This window comes from Cajanus cajan, chromosome 9 (assembly GCF_000230855.2).
Source record: "Cajanus cajan strain Asha chromosome 9, NIPB_CcT2T_4, whole genome shotgun sequence".
Lineage (NCBI taxonomy): Eukaryota > Viridiplantae > Streptophyta > Magnoliopsida > Fabales > Fabaceae > Cajanus > Cajanus cajan.
Window position 1 is genome coordinate 50,915,366 of NC_138525.1, and position 20,162 is coordinate 50,935,527.

Genomic DNA, 20,162 nt, shown 5'->3' on the forward strand with positions numbered 1-20,162 from the left:
CTCCAATTTTTCTTTTTATCAAACTTCTGTTTTGTTACCTGTGTCTGTAGTGCTTGCACAGTGTTCTTTTCCCCATTTCTTTCATTTAATCTTTGTTCATGAGATTCCAATGAACCTTGCAGTTCTTGGACATTCATCTTTGCAAGATCCTTTGACTCTTCAATCGCTACCACTATGTGATCAAACTTTGAGATGAGAGTTCTCAAAACCTTCTCTACCACTGTTTGATCTGTTATCTCTTCTCCACAACCCTTCATAAGATTGATTAAACTCTGCAATCTTGTGAAGTATTGACTGATAGATTCTGATTCTTCCATCTGGAGCAACTCATATTGCCTTCTCAAGGTCTGAAGCTTAACTTTCTTGACCTTTTCATTTCCTGAATAAACTTGAACAAGTTTATGCCAAGCTTCTTTTGCACTTTTGGCAGAAGAGATCTTCTCAAAATGAGCCACATCCACACATTGATGAATGAGGAAAAGGGCTTTACAATCTTTCACAAGTTCTTGAGTTCCATTTTCCACGACTTCAAGCACATCTTGAAACCCAAACAGAACCTTCATCTGCACCTTCCATCTATCCCAGTTCTTGCCATTCAACACTGGTAGATTACCAAGAAGATTTCCCCCAAATCCATTACCATTAGTTTCCATTTTCACCAACTTTAATCAGAATTTCGGACCAATGAGAAGAATGATGAACACCTCGTGGAATCTTGAAGATCTTGCAAATTGATCACCACATTCAATTACAATCCCGGTCCTCAATGATCGAACCTTGCTCTTGATACCAGTTGTTGGAAAGTGATTGCTAAAATGAATACTGATTTATTATCACAATGAAGTGTATTTATACACATTACAATCTATAGAGCTAAATTGGCAAAAATCTAATTTAGCTCTTCTTTCAACTAACTTCTAACTAACCTGAATTAACTAACTTCCTAACAATATATATATATATATATATATATATATATATATATATATATATATAAGTGACCATTTAAAAAATTTTAAAATGGAGAACCAATGTGAAACTACAAATTAAGTTAAGTAACCAAGGTCTATTTTAACCTAAATAATAATACTTATAATTGGGATAATGTATTTCAAAAAATTCTTATTATTGTTTTGATTCTCTATAAAATAATAAATTAAATATAATTTTATTCTCTTAAATAAGTTTATTTTTGTTATTCAAATTAAAATTAATCTTTTTAGTCTCTCAAAATTACCTATGGAGAGGATCTTTAACATTGTTGTGTCAATACAAATTAAATTGGTTGTGTTATATCAACATAAGAAATCTTAACATTTTAGGATTTTTGGGTCTCATTAGGAATTCATGTGGTGATTGACTCTTGAATTTTTTTTAGTAATTGTGATGTTACTACTACTATGCAACTTTTGGCTATCTATCATTGTTGATGAATAGTTTGGGATGTTGATTTTAGGAGAATCACTTGTAAGACTGATTTTTTAATGACAAATAATTTAATCCAATAAAGTTATCTTCATTAACACACATGTAATTCTTATTAACCAAATCAAATTCATCATAAGACAACCTTGACAATTTTTCTTTCGTCACATTTTAAAAGAGAGAAATAAATGTGTATATTGACCGGTTAAACAAGTTTCTTCTTGTTTAAATCTTTTTTGTAACATGTAAAACTTATTCTCCAAAGCTAAATTTCAGTTGATGCCATAAGTATAGCTTTTGTTTAACCTTGGTTTATCTTGTACTTTCCTCAATGATAAAAAAAAAATTATTTGTGTAATATCACATGATTGCGATATTTTTATCAAAAAAAAAATAAGTAGGACAGTTTTATATAACAAATTTAGAAACATATGAGTTTAGTCATTTAAGATCACATCTAACACAGTTGACAAAATAAATTACATCAGTAGTAAAATATCATATTTATTTAATGCGATATTTTTATAAATAAAAATATTAATAAAATGTCAAAAATTTTGTATCAAATAAATTTTATTCAATAATTTCACTAATAATATTTAAACATGTGAAATAGACTTTTTTTTATTCAATTTAAATTACATGATTAAAAAATTAATTTAAAAATTAAAAAACTAAAAATAAATTTACTCTCTTTATATATAAATAAATAAATATTTATTTATTTTACATACTTATAAACATGATATAAAGATACTAACTAAATGCATATATATCGACCTTTTTTTTTAATATACTGTTTTTTTATTTGTTTAAATAACCTAAACTGATTTATATTTACCTAAATATACTATTTAGTTTTTTAGGTGAGAAATCGGTTACTGGGTAACCGATTTCTCAAAGGCCCATTTTTTTTTTGAATAATTTTTTCCAGATTTGTTATTTTTTTTTAGTTTTTCAGTTTAAAATATTTATATTTTAAAAAAATTATAAAGAAATTTTAAAAAATTAATTTAGTTATTCTTTTTATTTTAGATTATAAAAATGTATTTAAATTAAATTTTTATGAATAAAATTGAATAAAAATAATTTTAAATAGAATATCTAGAAATGAAAATATTATGATAAATGACAACTTTAAATAAAAACAACATTAATTGAGTTGAACAACTTGAAATAAAAACAAAATACAACAATAAAATAGGAGATCGAATAAAAAAGAACAACAACAGAATTACAATCCAGTAAATTACAATCCAAATTTAATGATGTCTATGGTCACCCGTTCCACACCTCAGAGGTTGTCGGTTCCTTGTTGGGTTTCGACGACCAATGCGTGGTTGTTGTGGTTCAACCTGGTCCTTGTCATGTTCTATAATAACAGTATCGGTGACTGGATTTGACGAACCACTTCCACCGACCTCAGAGTGATCAGACGAAAATGAAGGGAAATTCATGCTTTGCATGTAATTATATGCACTTTGTGGCGTGTGTACGTCGACGCCGAAAAGATTGCTCATGAAGTCCCCTGTTGGAGTTGTTGTTGATGGTGGTGTGTACATGAATTGTTCATGGTGCGTATGAAATGATGGATAAGACTAGGGATGTTGTTCCACACTATAAGGTTGGTGATTATCTCTAGCCATTGGGAATGTTGTTACGGTTGTTGTTGGGAGTTGCATACTAGAAGTGGATGCATGAGATGAAGAATACTGGCTACAAAGAAATAATTTTGAATTAGCACGAAACTATTGTAAATACTCCGGAGTGTGTTGGAGAGGCCCTTGAAGTGGTTCCCCAAAAATAACATGTTTGCGTCTGTCTTTTCAAATGGAAATCCAGTCTGCATGTTCAGCCCAGTTGGTGTCGCTATGTCCTCTCATGTCTATTTTGTGCATTTTATCAAGATTATGAGCTTCATTGGGGATTGGTTTCCATAAGCCAAATTGCAATTGGACTCTATCAGTTTGATGCTAGACTACAACTGCAAATGAAGTTAAAGCAGTACAAGCAGTCCATATTCTATAATCCTTAAAAGCACGTGTTGGCAGTGAGGACTGAAATTCCCTATATGGCATCCATAGAAACTGAAAAAGAAAAAGGTTTAAGGTATGAATGAATTGAGTATAAGAGAGTATGTTTGAGAGAAGTTTACATTGTATTACCTCGTTATGGTTTATGTTGTCATATCTTAATCTGTAGCCAAGTAAGTCTCCATGGGGCGTGCCTAAAAATCTTAGCCCTCTTCCTGACCACCTAAAACATTTGTACATTTATAAAATTTTAGGTTAAATATTTTACTTGTTCGATGTATTAAAGTGGTATAGAAATTAATCCATACCTCGATGCTAGAGGAAATGTAATATCCCGTTGGACTCTTGGTTGGATGGAGGGCATGCGATACCAAGCCCAAGACTGTAGAGGCAAAGAACATCCACCCATTTTCTTTGAGGATGGATAGATTGCCCTAGACATTTCTCTGTACAAATATGCCAAACAAGCAGAACCCCAACTATATCGTCCTGCACGTTCCAAGTCAGCCAATAATGGTAAATACATTAAGTGAATTATATTACCTGACTTGTCTGGCATAATAAAACCACCGATCAACCCTAAGATATATGCTCTACAATGTTAGAGCAATTGTTGTTGAGTGGGTTCATCTAGTAGTGCAATTGTATGGTCTCTTAACCATTTTAGTTTTATGGTTGAGCCAACTAGAGCTTCCCCTTTCGGAGGTACGAAGCCTAACAACTCGTAACATTATTCATCCCAGTCAAAGAAAGTTGGTCCTGTTACTGGTTTGCCGTCAATCCTTAAACCCAATTGTAGTGCCACATCTTCCAAAGTGATCGTGCACTCACCAACTGGGAAGTGAAAAGTATGTGTCTTAGGTCTCCACCTCTCCATCAAAGACGTTATCAAACAATCATCGATTTTAAAATGTCTTATTTTCGCAACCTCGCCAAAGCCAACAACCTCCAACAAATTCTCAATTCTTGGGTCAGGTGTAGGCATGGAATGATAGTAAGATTGAATGACTTGATCACTTGTTATCTACGAAAATGGTAGAATTGAAATGTTAGTAATGAATAATATTAGTTGTAAACATTATGCAATGTATAATAACTTACCATAAGATGAGTTTCATTTGACCTATGGAGGTGTTGTTTCCACAACATAGTTGAAGATGAAGAAGACATTCTTGAAAAACAATAGCAACGAAATTCAATAGTGCAATAGCTGAAGAGAATTGATCTTTTATTGTGTGTTTAGGGTTGGATCGTATGTAGTGTATATATAGTGGAAAACATCAATGGTTGATGCAGAGTCATCAATGGTTTGTCCCAGAGCGTCAAAAAAATTAATGTTTTGTGCAGAGTGTCATTGATGCAGTGTGTCATTGATGCAGTGTCATCAATGCTTTGTCCTAAAGCGTCAGAAAAATCAATACTTTGTGCAGAGTCATCAATGCTTTGTACTAGAGCGTCAGAAAAATCAATGCTTTGTGCAGATTCATCAATGCTTTGTCCCAGAGCGTTAGAAAAATTAATGCTTTGTTGAGAAGCAAACAAGGCCACTATACAACCAACAAGGTGGGATGGTTCATCATTATGTTCAATTCCATAGAGTATTTTGGACATTTAAACCTTGTATCGATGGGTTCAAATACTACAAACCCATTTTTCAAGTTGATGGCACATTCTTGTATGGCAAATACAAAGAAACTCTCCTTGTGGCCGTGGCTCAAGACGGTAACAACAAAATCTTTCCAATTGCCTTTGCAATTGTTGAGGGTGAAACAACAGAAACATGATTTTTCTTTCTACATTATCTCAAAAGACATGTTTGCCCTCAAGATGGCCTTTGCTTAATTTCGGACAGGCACGAGTCTATTAAAAATGCCTACGCTAGACAAGGCAGTGGTTGGACACCCGAGAATTCAGTGCATGTGGTCTGTATTCGCCATATAGTTCAAAACTTCATGAGGCATTTCAAGAATACAGAACGGAAAAAATTAATCATCAATATGTGTATGTACTTAACATCATTAATTACTTTAATTTGTTTCACCATATTTCAACATTACTAAATTGTTCATTTTTTCCTAATCTGATTTCACAGCTTATGGGATGACTGAGCCAAGATTCAATTACTACTACAACACGCTAAGGAGCGAACCAGAAATCGAAGGTGTAATTGAATGGCTCAACAACATACCAAAAGAACAATGGACTCTTGCATGGGACGGTGGTCGACGATGGGGACACATGACTACCAACTTGGCTGAGGCAATTAACTCCATTCTTAAAAAAACAAGAAATTTGCCAATTTCTGCAATCATCATGTCGACTTATAAGATATGTAATGCCTTATTCATCCAAAGGGGGAAGGAAGTCGATGCTAAACTTAGGGCTGACCAAGTTTATACGGAAATAATGAATAGGGCCATGAGAGATGCAGAATCAAAGGCTAATAGTCATCATGTCCTCGAATTTGATCGTCACAGTACACGTTTTCTGGTACAAGAGACCATTAACCTAAGGGAAACACGACCTACTAGAACTTTCACAGTTAGACTACATGACAATTGGTGTGACTGTGGAAAATTCCAAAAACTACACATGCCATGCTCGCATGTTGTTGCTGCATGTAAGCATGTTCACCACGATTATAAATCTTACATAGATCCGATATACACATTACAATATGTTTCAAACGTGTATAACGAATTATTTGGTGAACTGCCTAATGAATCTTATTGGCCGGATTGTGAAGAACCGCAAATCATACTAAATCCGGAAAAGATTAGAAACAAAAAAGGTCGTCCAAAGTCATCCAGAATACGCACTGAAATGGATATGGTTGAACCAGGACAACCAAGAAGATGTTCTCTCTACAAAAATGTAGGTCACTCAAAGAAGAAATGTTCTTATCGTCAAGGGAGTTCAAGTCACCAATCTTAAAATGTCATCAAACCTTTCAAATATTGTATTTTGTTTACTATTATTTTAAATAAATATTTTGTCTTTTTTTTATAATAAAATTTAATTAATATTTATTTCATTATTTATTTAGTTAATAATTATTTCATTATTTATTCTTATTCTAAAAACTTAACTAAATTATTTTATTTACAATTACTAAATTTTTTTTAAAAAAACAAAATTTTAAATTAAAATACAAAAAAATAATAAAATTACAAATCTGGAAAAAAAATTAAAAAATAAAAAAAAAACAAAAACACAAAAAAAAAATTGGGCCTAGGTAACCGATTTCTCAAAAGAATTTTTCAAAAATTTGAAAAAATCCATTTGAGAAATCGGTTACCTCACCTAAAAAACTAAATGGTATATTTAGGTAAATATAAATCAGTTTAGGTTATTTAAATAAATAAAAAAAAAACAGTATATTAAAAAAGAAAAGTCCATATATATCCGGAAACATATTAACTTTTAACCTGAAAGTGGCTTCTGAGAGCCAAAGAAGCGAGAGCACATCACACACTTTACTCCATCAACCACATCACCAATCCACAATCCCAATTCACTTTCCCGCGTTTTTGTCACACCACGCTCTTCGCTTCTTCTCCACTCAAACTCCTTCCACCAATTCCCAAATTCAAATCTCTCTCTCTCTCTCTCTCTCTCAATTTCAATCTCATTCCTTCGAAGAAGATGCTGAAGACGAAGGCGTTCCAAGGCGCCAACGTCTTCATGTCGCGAAACCTTGTTCCGCCCGAAGTCTTCGACGCGCTGCACGACGCCCTCAAAGATAACGGCGCCCAACTCCACCTCTGCTGCGACCCTTCCCGCAACGGCGCCAACGATTTCCACATCATTTCCTCCAGCAAACACGTAATTAATCCCTCGCTTCCTCTCTCCTTTTCCTCGTTTTCTCTTTCTCATTCCTTCCTCCGTTTCGCAGGAGAAGTTCAACGATCTTAAATCCAAGGGATGCAAATTGCTCGGTAATTTTCTGTTTCCGCTTCGCAACAACGAATATGTGTTTCAATTGAAACAGTTCTAGGTTTCAGTGATGGCGTACGCGCACGCACGCTATAACTATAAGTGTGACTTTGTGTTGGTTTGTATAATTGAAATTGGTGTTGTTTGTGTTTATTTGTTTGTTATTGTTTAACAGGTCCTAGATGTGTTCTTTCGTGTGCAAAAGCCGGAAGGCCTCTGCCTACACGAGGCTTCACTTGTTGCCTTGTCATGGAAGGCGTCAAAGTACTTGCGTCTGGCTTTGATATGGATGAGAAGGTATTTTCGTTTGCATGTTCCTTATTTTTAGTTGCGAGTTTAGGGCGTATTTGGAAGAGCTTATTTAAACTTATCTTATGACGTACTTACTTGTGTAAGTGTTTAGAAGAGGTTATGGAAAGAATTTACGAGCTTTTATTAAGCTTATTTGAGTAGTTTTCCTGAATGGTTTATGAAAACAGCTTACAGCTTGTATGAAAATAGTTTTATCCTATTTGTGGAAACAACTTATACATAATTGTTTGTATGGTAAGCAATTATTTCATAAACAATTAAGTTGTTTATTCAAACAAACCCTAAGGTCCCTAGGATTGAAAGCAATAACCCTGACTTGGCAAAACTCTCAATTCGTCCCTGAATTTGTAAAATGTTTCAAAATTCTATTAACTTTTGTTCTTTTTTACTAGATTTTTTCACTGGCATTGAGGATTAAGATGAATGAAATTTTACATCATTTTATAGAGTCATGGACTAGAGGGAAAGTTTTGTAAAGTGAGGGACAAAAAGTGAATAGCACCTACAATCTAAACAACCAAAGTGAGAGGTTTACTCAGTTGGATATCAGTTGAAGGCCGTGGTCGTATGTTAATTTTTGAGAACAACCCTTTTTGGATCACTTTCTTTGTCAGCAATGGCATGAATTACAATCTGGCTCTCTTTATGATTTTAATTATTGTTACTAATTTTGGTTTAGTTATTATTTATTCTATTCATTTTTTCTGTCTTGTCCTTTTTTTCTCCCCTTTCATTTAATTTTAACTAGTGAAATTTTGATGTTTTCATTCTCCTTGTTGTTTTAGGCTTTTAGTCTTCATTAAAATGTTGTTACCATTGCACTTAAGGTGCTTCTGTTTTCAATTATTTTGATCCTGGATGTTCATTTTAAGAGCCATAAACCAGAAAACCCAAAAAGATACAAATCCAAGAATCAAGTGGTGGCATCTCAAGGGAGCTAAACATTTGACTTTTAAGAAAAAAGTATTGAAGGTAATTAGGTATTACAAGGTAGTGGTTACCTCATTTGAGATAGGGTGTCTAAGAGGATTAGGAAAGTTGTTAAGTAGTCTTGTGAATCAAAAGGTTTTAGGCTGAGAGGTAATTAATCTTGGTGGTGGAATGAAAGTGTTCGAGACAATGTAAGAAACAAAAGAGATTGCTTTAATAGTGTGTTTGGATGGGGAATTTAAATGAAGTAATTCATTTATTTGAAGAATTTCAAATCATTTGAGATGAAATACCTTATTTGGATGGAGAATTTATAAGGAATTTGAAATTCAAGCATTTGTGAAATTCCTTGAAATAGTAGAATTTCAAATTCTCCAAAAAAAGTAAGAATTTGAAATTCTTCATATTTTTTTTTCTAATTTCACTTATATATTTTATCTTATCTCTTATCTCTTCATGTTTTTAATTATTGAATATTTAAAAATATTTTTAAAATTATTAAATATTATATAATAATTTTTAAAATTATTAAATATTTAAAAATTAGCTAATATTTATTTTTATAAAATTTAATTTAAAAATCTCAACATATAAATATATTTTTAAAATCAATTTTATCATGGTGGAATTAAATTATCGTATCCAACCCAATAATTTAAAATTTGAGAAATTTGAATTGACTTATCCAAACAAAATATTTGAAGAATGATAGAAATTGAAATCAAAGTAATTCAAATACTAAGAATTTAAAATTCCTCATCCAAACACACCATAAGGCTTTACATGGATGCAATAATGTTGATAATTGAGCGAAGTACTGAAATACTAGAAAATAAGGCAAGGAAAACTATGAGTGAGGCATGATCCTGAGCTTTTGAAGAGTTATATCAAGATCATGGGGTAAATAATGGAGAAAATAAGATATATAAGCTTCCCAAAATAAATAAAGGAAAACAAAAGATTTGGATTGAGTAAGATGTATTAAAGATGAAAAAGGGATAATTTTGATTACAAATTAGGATATCAAAGACAAAGAGATGGGAAAGTTATTTTTCTAAGTTTTTCAGTGATAGACAAGGATCAACTTTTATGAAAGGACTAGAAATCCAAGAAAACAAACAGAATTGGCATACTACTATAGAATTAGGATTGAAGAGGTAAAAATAGCCCTCAAAAAAGGATGAGTAATGGTAAAACTGTTGGTCATGATGGTAATCTTATTGAAATTTGAAAGTTTGTTGGAGAAAAAGGTATCATTTGGTTCATTACTCTATTTAATGAGATTTTGAGATTTAAGAAAATGCCAAATGAGTGAAGGAGGAACAATTTGGTTCTTATATTTAAGAAAAAGAGAAATATTCAAAATTGTGTAAAATTACAAAGGAATAAAATTTATCAGTCACATTATAAAATTATAGGAAAAAGGTGATTGCATAAATGAAGAGAAGAGACTAGGATTGCACAAAGAACCAATTTGGTTTTATGGTCATGAAGGCCTACAACACAAGTAATTTATCCTTGACAAAGCTTGGGCGAGGTATCAAAGCATAGAAAGGGACATATATATGGTTTTTAATTATTGACTTGGAAAAAATATATAATTGAGTGTTAAGAGAAGTGTTGTGGAAGACTTTGGAAAAGGTGTTTGCATGACTTCTATTTGGATTAAACAAGACATGTTTGATCTATGAAACATGGACACCTTTGTAGAATGCCGTATCAGTGTGTTTAACATGTTTCAGACACGACACTTGTCAGATACGCCTTGGACATGCTTTCGACACCTCTCCACCTTGTCAAAATAAAATTTTTTTTATTTTGTCTCAAACACCTCTTTGACACATCTAGGGCACTTCTTTGATATAACTTAGACACCTTTTTGACACAACTTGGACCCAAGCCAATATAGTGAGCCGACACCTGCTCTTAATTAAACACTTATCTAATACTCTTATTTTGTGAGGCTCATTTTCATAGGAATTCCTATTTGTTTTAACTTTTAAGAGATATGATTCATTTTTTTATCTTGATTTTTTATTTAAAAAGATGAGAAATTCTATGGTACCACTTGAATATGAATAATTTCTTATTATTGAATCTGAATGGGTACAATAAAATAAATAGGCATAAAACATAATCAATCCCTAAAGTTTAGGGATTTAGATAAAATTGACTAAGGAAACTAAACTAGAAAATAGGAGAAGATAAACTAGTATATCTAAACTATATCTTATAGAATTATCTTAACACTCCCCCTCAAGCTGGAGCATATATATCATATGCATCTAGCTTGTTACATATATATGTTATCCTAGGACCTCGTAAACATTTAGTAAAGATATCTGCAAGTTGATCCTTGGGGCAAACTGAGGAGGTCTTGATGATACCGGAGATGATCTTTTCTCTGATGAAATGGCAGTCAACCTCTATATGCTTTGTTCTCTCATGAAAAATTGGATTAGAGGAGAGGTATAAAGCTGACTGGTTATCACAAACTAGTTCCATATGACCAACCTTGCAAAACTACAACTCTTGAATTAAGAATTTTAGCCACAAGAGCTCACATGTGGTGTGAGCCATAACACGATATTCTGCTTCTGTACTTGATCGTGCAACAACACTTTGCTTTTTACTCTTCCATGAGACAAGATTACCACCCATGAAGACATAATAGCCTGATGTTGACCGCCTATCACTTGCATCACCTGCCCAATCTGCATCTGAATATCCAACAATGTCTGTATGTCCTCTATCATTGTAAACAAGTCCTTTTCCTAGTGATCTTTTGATGTATCTAAGGATTCGAACAACTGCAAGCCAATGACTCTCACAGGGAAAGTTAAGAAACTAACTTACAACATTGACAGGAAACAATATATCAGGTCTGGTCATGGTGAGATAATTCAATTTTCCCACTAATCTCTGATATCTCCCTGGGTTAGGTTAAGGCTCCCCCTGATTAGGCATAAGCTTTACATTAGGATCCATGGGAGTGTCAACTGGCTTACAATCTGTAAGTCTGGTCTCTTCTAGAATATCAAGGGCATATTTTCTCTGAGAAATAGCAATATTGGACTTTGACTGAGCGACCTCAATCCCAAGGAAATAACGTAGGGGACCTAAATCCTTAGTTTGAAAGTGTTTAAATAAGTGTTGCTTCAGAGCCTTGATGACCTCCTAATCATCACCTGTAATCACAATATCATCTACATAAACAACAAGATAGATAAATCTATGTGTCGATGAGCGTCTAAAGAAGATAGAGTGGTCTGTCTCGCAGCGGATCATTCCAAATTCCTGTATAACTTTGCTAAACTGAACAAACCAAGCATGAGGTGATTGTTTGAGGCCATACAAGGATTTTTGTAATTTACATACAAGACTAGACCCCCCCTGAGCAACAAACCCAGGTGGTTGATCCATATAAATCTCCTCCTCCAAATCACCATGTAAGAAGACATTTTTGATGTCTAATTGAAACAAAGGCCAATGCCTCATAGCAGCCATAGCTAAGAAGAGACGAATTGAGGCCATTTTCGCAACTGGAGAGAAGATGTCGCTGTAATCCCTTAGCCATAAGACGAGCTTTCAATCTATCCACCTGTCCATCAGGGCCCACTTTAACATTAAATACCCATCGACAACCAACAACAGATTTTCCAGGCGGAGGTGGGACAAGTACCCAAGTGTGGTTGGAGTCTAAAGCTGTCATCTCATCAATCATTGCTTGTCGCCATCCTGGATGGGTTAAGGCCTCCTGTACTGTCTTGGGAATGGTAATAGAGAAAATAACATAGACAAAAGCATAATAGGTAGGAGACAAACGATGATATGAAAGAAAGTTATAAATAGGATGAGGATTACAAGTAGAACGACTACTTTTACGAAGAGCAATGGGCAAGTCAACTGAGGTAGGTGGGGCCGAAGTAGGTAAGGAGACCGGAGCAGGGGCATAATCACATGGCTCAATTGTAGAAGTACTGGGAGGAACAATAGTATGTGACCGACGCTCATAAGTTATCCCAAATCGGTGTAGAGGATGATCAAACCCTGGTGGTGTGCTAGGAATCTCTGGTGCCTCTAAAGTAGTAGGTGTAGAAGGCACACCGGGATCAAAATGAGGAATAGGCAATACCTGAGAAAGGAGATTTGAGTCAACTGAAGAGACATCTATAACAACGAAATATGGTGTATTTTCAAAAAAGTGACATCTGCACTAGTGTAAAACCGATGCGTAGCAGGAGAGTAACAACGGTACCATTTTTGAACACGGGAGTATCCTAAGAACACACATTTGATAGCCCGAGCAGACAACTTAGCACGTTTTGAGAAAAGATCATGGACAAAACAAGTACAACCAAAGACACGAGGATGAATAGAGTAAATGGGATTCAATGGGTATAATAGGGAATGAGGTACTTGATTATTCAAGACAGAGGATGGCATTCAATTTATTAAATACCCTGCAGTAAGTACAACATCTCCCCACAACTTTGGGGGTGCATTGGCATTCAATAAAAGAGTACGAGCAGTGTCCACAATATGTTTATGTTTTCGCTCAGCTACACCATTTTGTTGAGGTATATGAGGGCAACTAGATTGATGTAGAATGCCATGGGAAGTCATAAATGATTTGAAACAATCTGAAAAATATTCTTTAGCATTGTCACTTCGTAAAATCCGAATTACTTTGCCAAATTGAGTTTTGATCTCCGAATAAAAACTTTGGAAAATATTGAATAACTCAAAACGATTTTTCATTAAAAATATCCAAGTACATCTAGTAAAATCATCAATAAAGGTGACGTAATACCTATGCCCTAAAAGAGAAGGAACCCAACTAGGGCCCCAAACATCAAAATGAATGACATCAAAGGGAGACACAGCTCGACTATTAATACTATTAGGAAAAGAAGTTCTAACATGCTTCCCTAATTGACACGACTCACACTCTAAGGATTCCAAGCATGAGAGATGAGGTACCATTTTCTTTAATTTATTCAAGCTTGGATGACCCAGGCGACGATGAATTAAACTAGGAGACTCAACAGATGCACATATGGTAGAGGTAGAAGGCTGAAGGTAGTAGAGACCATGTGATTTAGATCCGACTCCAATCGTCTGTCCCGTACTCCGGTCTTGTATCAAGAAAGAATCAAAAGTGTAGGTTATGGCACAATTTAGTGACCGAGTCAACTTACTTATAGAAATATAATTAAAAGGACATCCAGGAACTAGTAAAACAAATTTTAATGGTAGTGAAGGGGTAGGTGATATTTGGCCAATACCAATGGCTTGGACTTTTGACCCATCTGCAAGAGTGATATGATGTGGAGTTTTAGGTGATGATAGGCTAGGGAAAAGGGAGACATTACCGGTTAGGTAATCAGAAGCACCAGAGTCCAAAGCCCAAGGTCCAATAGACGTAGAGTGAGAGAGATAAACGGTAGAATTACCAGTGTGAGCAATACTGACAGAGGAAGAGGCTTGTTGCGCTGCCTTTAGTGGAAGATACTCTTTGTAATCATCGATAGATAATGAGATTGGATGATTGCCCTCAGATTCAATCTTGAGCTCTAGAGCCGAAGTTGGAGATTGAGCCATGAAGAGAAAAAAAAACAACAATCAAAAAACCACAGAAACAACAAACAGTCAACCACGGAACACCGAGGTAGCAACCAATCAATCACGGAACTCCGAGACAGCAACCAAACGACCATGAAACTTTGAGCCAACAACCAAACGACCACGGAACTCCGAGGCACAGCCAAACAACCACGGAACTTCGAGGCAGCAACCAAACGACCACCAACAGACCACCTAGAGTGTGACTCACAACCTGAAAAGGGTCAAAACGAGAAGAGGGAGGGCTGACGAGTCCACCGGAGTGAACCGCATCGCAAATGGAGGCCTGGAGGGCGGCGCGTGAACCCCACGCGTCGACAAGCTTCCTCAACAAGAATCGCGCGTGAGGGCGCGTGAGACAGCGGCTGGTGGTGGCTCACGACAGAGAGGCCGATCGGCGACCTCTGAATGTACAAGCGGTGTCAACTCCGGCAACTGCCGACAAAAGTCGAAAACCATAGATGTTGGTGGCTGGATTAGGGTTCCTACCAACTTGAATATGAATAATTTCTTATTATTGAATCTGAATGAGTACAATAAAATAAATAGGCATAAAACATAATCAATCCCTAAAGTTTAGGGATTTAGATAAAATTGACTAAGGAAACTAAACTAGAAAATAGGAGAAGATAAACTAGTATATCTAAACTATATCTTATAAAATTATCTTAACAGTACCCTTGTATATTTAAAGGGTTTTGGAATTGTTTTTATTTATTTTTTGTTTTTTTAAATATTTGACCATTTGATTTAGAATTTTTGATTTTTAACATGTTTATATTTTTCACATTTCAATATATGTTTTCTTAAAATTCTTAATATATATATGAAATGTTTATATTTTCTTAACTATGGGCCCCCTATCAAATTCAGAAAAAATATTTTTGATATATTAAGAGTCATGATAAATTAACATTTTTTAGACTTGTGTACAAATTATAAGGAGTAAATTAAATAAAAAAATTTACAACATCTCCCTCAACTTCAACAAATAAAATCTTATTGTGTTTTTCTCAAAGTTATTTTGATTTTTACAAAATGATTTAAAACACTTGGACCAATATTTGGCAAAAAAAAAATAGTAAGTTAATTACTTAGGATCATTTGTTTGTTAAGAACATATCGCTTAGTGTAGAAGAAAAAAATTGAAAGTGAAAAGAAAAAAAAATTCACATTTTACTGTCATTTTTATTAGTTTAAATAATTGACTGTACCAAAACATCCCAATTTACAAGGATACCCTAGTAACTCCCTATAAAGATTACATTTATGAAATGATCTGTCTTAGTATACATAATTACATACACACAATTTTATTTCTACTAAGTGAATATATCTTAATTCTCAATTTAGATTTTTCTCATGTTGATTTTATATATATACATATGCATACGCTTGTCGTGTCTCGATGTCCTATATTTTGAATATTAGCCATGATCGTGTCCGATATTTGTTTTGCAGTTAGTGCTTCATACTGTATTATGGGGTAACTACTAATGCGAGAACTCTAGGAGATGAGACTAAGGATTTTTTTTTATAAGGATAGAATTGCATCAGTCATTAGGGCTCAAGCTTGAGAGTTGAGATGGGACCAGTCTTTAGTGTGCTCAACAGGGACATACATAAGATTATTCTTACTGCATGCATGTTGCGGATGATATAGTTTTTATTGAGAAATAAAGGGAAGAGGTTAACTCTAAACTTGAGCTTTGGTGATAGACTTTTGGAACGAGAGAGTTTTTAAGTAGGAGTTAAATGAATTATATGCATTGCAATTTTAGCAAGAAACAAGAGGAAAACAACTTGGGAGTAAATGTGGGAGAAGATGTCATACCATATGTTTCTAAGTTCAAATATCTGAAATCAAAATTATATAAATGATGGGAAATTAATAAAGATGACACACATAGGATACAAATTGGGTTGTTAAAATGGAAAAAGACATCAAAGATTATATATGATTGTAGAGTACCTACCATAGTAGTCAATAGCGGCCGGAGCGGCCGCTATCGCGGCGCTCCGGAGCGGAGCGGCGTCACCCCGCAACGTGGCTGCTGTCGCGTGGCGGATTTCTGTAGCGGCCGGAGCGGCCGCGTCGGAGGCGTAGCGGAGCGGCCGAAATCGCGGATTCGCGAGCGCGATTTCAGACTTACCCTTCATTAAGGGTAAGTCCGTCTTTTCAATGGGGTTTTTTTTTGCCCTAATCATCCCTTTCCCATTCGCGATTTCAGACTCCTCGAAACCAAACCCCTCCGCTCGTCTCTCCCTCTCATATTTTCTTCTTCTCTGGCAATCGCGTGCAGCTCCGACGAAGTCCGGCTCCGACGCACCTCCATCGGCGACGCGCCTCCAGCTCCGACGCACCTCCGACTCCGACGAGCCTCCAGGTCCGACGCAGCTCCGACGTGGCCGCAAGCTCAGACGCGCGTTTGTCTTCTCCTTCCTCCGACTAACGTTTGCCCTCTGTTGTCTGTTCCCCTATTCTATTGTGTCTTTTACTCTTTTATGCAACATGCAACATATCTTTTTTAATTATTTATTAAATTATTTCCACTGATTTTTTTTTAATTTTTGATTAAATTTAATTGAACAAATTTTATTTTTAAATTCTGATAAAATTTAATTCAACATATTTAATTTTTAAATTCTGATTAAATTTAATTCAGAAAAATTTATTTTTAATTTCTGATTAAATTTAATTCAGTTAATTTTATTTTTAATTTCTGAATAAATTTAATTCAACAAATTTTATTTTTAATTTCTGATTAAATTTAATTCAGCTAATTTTATTTTTAATTTCTGATTAAATTTAATTCAACAAATTTTGTTTTTAATTTCTGATTAAATTTAATTTAGCAAATTTTATTTTTAATTTCTGATTAAATTTAATTCAGCAAATTTTATTTTTAATTTCAGAAAATTCTATTTCTATTTCAGCAGCATATTTTTTTTTTTAATTTCTGATTCTATTATATTTTTATTAGGCTGTCTTTGTCTTTGATAATCAGTTTAATCATGAGCCAACCAATCTCTGCTGGAACTGAAACTAATCCCAATTCTGGTCCCACTCCCAGAACAGAAATGTTTAAGCCCACCGGTGACAATATTGATGTCTTTTGGAAGTGGAACAGCTTAAAAGACAAAAATAATAGGAAGAGTGTCACTTGTGATTTTTGTCTGAAAACATCTACCGGTGGAATTACTAGAGCAAAAAGACATCAACTTGGAATAAAAGGCGATGTAGGTGCTTGTAGAAAAATTCCTGAGGATCTAAAATTGGAAATGAAGGCTGCCTATGAGAGTAAAAAAATTGCCTCAGAAGTATATATGGAGTGCGTAGATGAAAATGAAGAGGAGGATGACATCCAAGCCATTGCTAGAATTAAGAGACCTTCATCTACATCAAGTGAAGCCACTTCTGTTTCCAAGAGGAGGGGTATAAATGTCAAAGGTCCCCTTGATTTGCACTTTACTAGAAAGGCAGAAGAAAGTATCAAATTGAATAAGGGGTTGTGGCAAACAAGTTTAAATGATGCTTGTAACAAGGAAGCAAGAGCAAGGGTAATTCAATACATTGCTCGCTTTTTTTATCGGAATGGAATTGCATTTAATGTTGCTAGATCAAAGAGCTTCAAATTGATGGTTGAAGCTATTGGCACCTATGGTCCCCATTTAAAGCCACCAAGCTACCATGAATTAAGAGTGCCACTCCTTAAAAAAGAGTTGGAATACACCAAAGGCTTATTGAAGGGCCATGAAGAAGAGAGAGTAAAATATGGGTGCTCAATTATGTCTGATGGTTGGACAGATAGGAAAAGTAGAACTTTAATTAACTTTTTGGTTAATAGTTCAATGGGAACAATGTTTGTGAAGAGTGTAGATGCTTCTGAATATACCAAGACCGGTGAGAAGGTGTTTGAACTTTTAAATAGTTTTGTTGAGGAAATTGGAGAGAAAAATGTTGTTCAAGTAGTAACAGATAATGGAAGCAATTATGTTATGGCGGGTAAGAATCAATTATATTCTAATTTTATACTCATACGATTATAAGATATAAATTCTAATTTTAATTATTTTGTTATTGTGTTTTTAGGCAAAATTTTACAAACTGTGAGACCACATTTATTTTGGACTCCATGTGCTGCTCATTGTCTTGATTTGATGCTAGAAGATATTGGAAAGATCCCTAAAGTCAAAAGGGTAATACAAAGAGGCATCAAGCTCGTGGGTTACATTTATAATCATACCTTGACCCTAAACACCATGAGGAAGTATACAAATAAGGTTGAATTGGTGAGGCATGGAGTTACAAGATTTGCTACCACCTTCCTTACTTTGCAACGATTGCATAAGTTAAAGGCAAATCTTAGAAGGATGTTTACTTCCGACGAATGGTTGCAATCAAAAGGAGCCAAAGAACCTAAGGGGAAGAAAGCAACGGAGATTGTTCTTATGCCTACATTTTGGAGTGATGTTGTTTATGCTTTAAAGGCTATGGGGCCTATTGTACGTGTGTTGAGGTTGGTAGATAATGAAAAAAAACCGGCAATGGGTTACATTTATGAAGCAATGGAGAGGGCTAAGGAGGCAATTCAAAATTCTTTTAATCATAATGAAGAAAAATATAAGGATATATTTGCAATTGTTGATAGAAGATGGGATTGTCAACTCCATCATCCGTTGCATGCAGCAGGATATTATCTAAATCCTGAGTTTTATTACAAAAATTCAACAAGAATGGATGCTGATGATGAAGTGGTGGATGGCCTTTTCAAATGTATTGATAGGCTTTGTGAAAATAATGACATTGTAGACAATGTTCACAATCAATTGGCAATATATAAAAGGGCAGGAGGAAGATTTGGCATTCCTGCAGCAGTTAGAGCAAGGGTTAAAATGGCTCCTGGTAAGTGAGACTTTTCTTAAGCTTCAACTTCACTTACAAATTTTATAGTTATTTGATAATTTATTTATATAATAATATTTGCATTTATAGCTGAGTGGTGGAAGATGTATGGAGGACATACACCACATTTGCAAATTGTTGCCATTAAGGTACTAAGCTTGACGTGTAGCTCATCTGGTTGTGAGCGTAATTGGAGTACCTTTGAGCATGTAAGTTAATGAATTAGTGGATTTAAATTTGAGTTTACTATTGAAAATGGAAAATTAACTAACATCATGTTGTTAAATTATTATAGATTCACTCAAAGAAGAGAAGTAAGCTTGAGCACCAAAAGCTTCAAGACTTGGTTTTTATTAAATATAATCAAGCTCTTCAAGAACGCTTTGAGTGTCAAGATCCAATTGATCCAATTGCTTTGAATGAAGTTGATGATAACAATGAATGGATGTTGGGAGAAGAAAATGATGAGGATGAATTTGAAGATGACTTGGTGTTTGGTGATGATGTTTTGACTTGGAGAGATGTTGCCCAAGCAAGTGGTGCCGGTGAACCTTTGAAATACACTAGGAGACAAACACAAGTGAACAAGACATCAACAATTGCATCTACATCCAAGAAAGATAAAGGAAAAAAAGTGATGGAAGTACTAGAAGACGAGGATGATGATGTAGAGGAAGAAGAAGAATATAATTCTAATGCTAGTGGGAGTGATGAATTTGAGGGAGAGGAAGACTTTAATCTTGATGAGGAAGAAGATTAAACTATAATGTTTAATTTTTTACTTACTTAGAGCTTTAACACTTTGTTTTGGAGACATTTTATATTATGTATTGTTTGAGTACTATGAACTTTTAATTATTAAAAATGTTTAATGCATGAATTTAGAGTTATTTTTTTGTTTTTTTTAGCTTTTATATATATATTATTAATTATTTAATATATATAAATTAATATTTAAATAGCGGTTATCCCGCTCCGCGTCATCCCGCTATCCC

General features: G+C 34.3%; 3 protein-coding genes across 4 annotated transcripts in view; all 3 read left to right on the plus strand.

Moving 5' to 3' along the window:
• Positions 1-4,741: 4,741 nt before the first annotated feature.
• Positions 4,742-6,392, plus strand: LOC145952155 (uncharacterized). Its single transcript, XM_083064381.1, has 4 exons — positions 4,742-4,765; positions 4,822-4,964; positions 5,311-5,459; positions 5,551-6,392. The coding sequence occupies exons 1-4, from the start codon at positions 4,742-4,744 to the stop codon at positions 6,390-6,392; spliced, it is 1,158 nt and encodes a 385-aa protein (XP_082920507.1).
• Positions 6,393-6,883: 491 nt separating this feature from the next.
• The window catches only part of MEI1 (transcription coactivator), a 43,054-nt gene continuing 29,775 nt past the window's right edge, over positions 6,884-20,162 (plus strand). For both annotated transcript variants that reach the window (XM_020346832.3, XM_083063210.1), the window contains exons 1-3: positions 6,884-7,283; positions 7,354-7,396; positions 7,570-7,691. In XM_020346832.3, the coding sequence (XP_020202421.1) occupies positions 7,104-7,283; positions 7,354-7,396; positions 7,570-7,691 (345 nt within the window). In that variant the 5' untranslated portion in view covers positions 6,884-7,103. The remainder of the gene's footprint in view (positions 7,284-7,353; positions 7,397-7,569; positions 7,692-20,162) is intronic.
• On the plus strand, positions 15,068-20,043 carry LOC145951640 (uncharacterized). The gene is made up of 4 exons (XM_083063211.1): positions 15,068-18,267; positions 18,355-19,167; positions 19,258-19,376; positions 19,463-20,043. The coding sequence occupies exons 1-4, from the start codon at positions 17,277-17,279 to the stop codon at positions 19,925-19,927; spliced, it is 2,388 nt and encodes a 795-aa protein (XP_082919337.1). The 5' UTR covers positions 15,068-17,276; the 3' UTR covers positions 19,928-20,043.

Bases quoted from the DNA above. Each gene is read 5' to 3' on its own strand.
- LOC145952155 (XM_083064381.1), top strand. From the start codon at position 4,742: ATGGTTGATGCAGAGTCATCAATG. The intron at 4,766-4,821 runs GTTTGTCCCAGA...TCATTGATGCAG, and splicing joins TTGATGCAGAGTCATCAATG to TGTGTCATTGATGCAGTGTC. The intron at 4,965-5,310 runs GTTAGAAAAATT...AATTTCGGACAG, and splicing joins TCAATGCTTTGTCCCAGAGC to GCACGAGTCTATTAAAAATG.
- LOC145951640 (XM_083063211.1), top strand. From the start codon at position 17,277: ATGAGCCAACCAATCTCTGCTGGAACTGAAACTAATCCCAATTCTGGT. The intron at 19,168-19,257 runs GTAAGTGAGACT...TTGCATTTATAG, and splicing joins AAGGGTTAAAATGGCTCCTG to CTGAGTGGTGGAAGATGTAT. The intron at 19,377-19,462 runs GTAAGTTAATGA...AAATTATTATAG, and splicing joins ATTGGAGTACCTTTGAGCAT to ATTCACTCAAAGAAGAGAAG.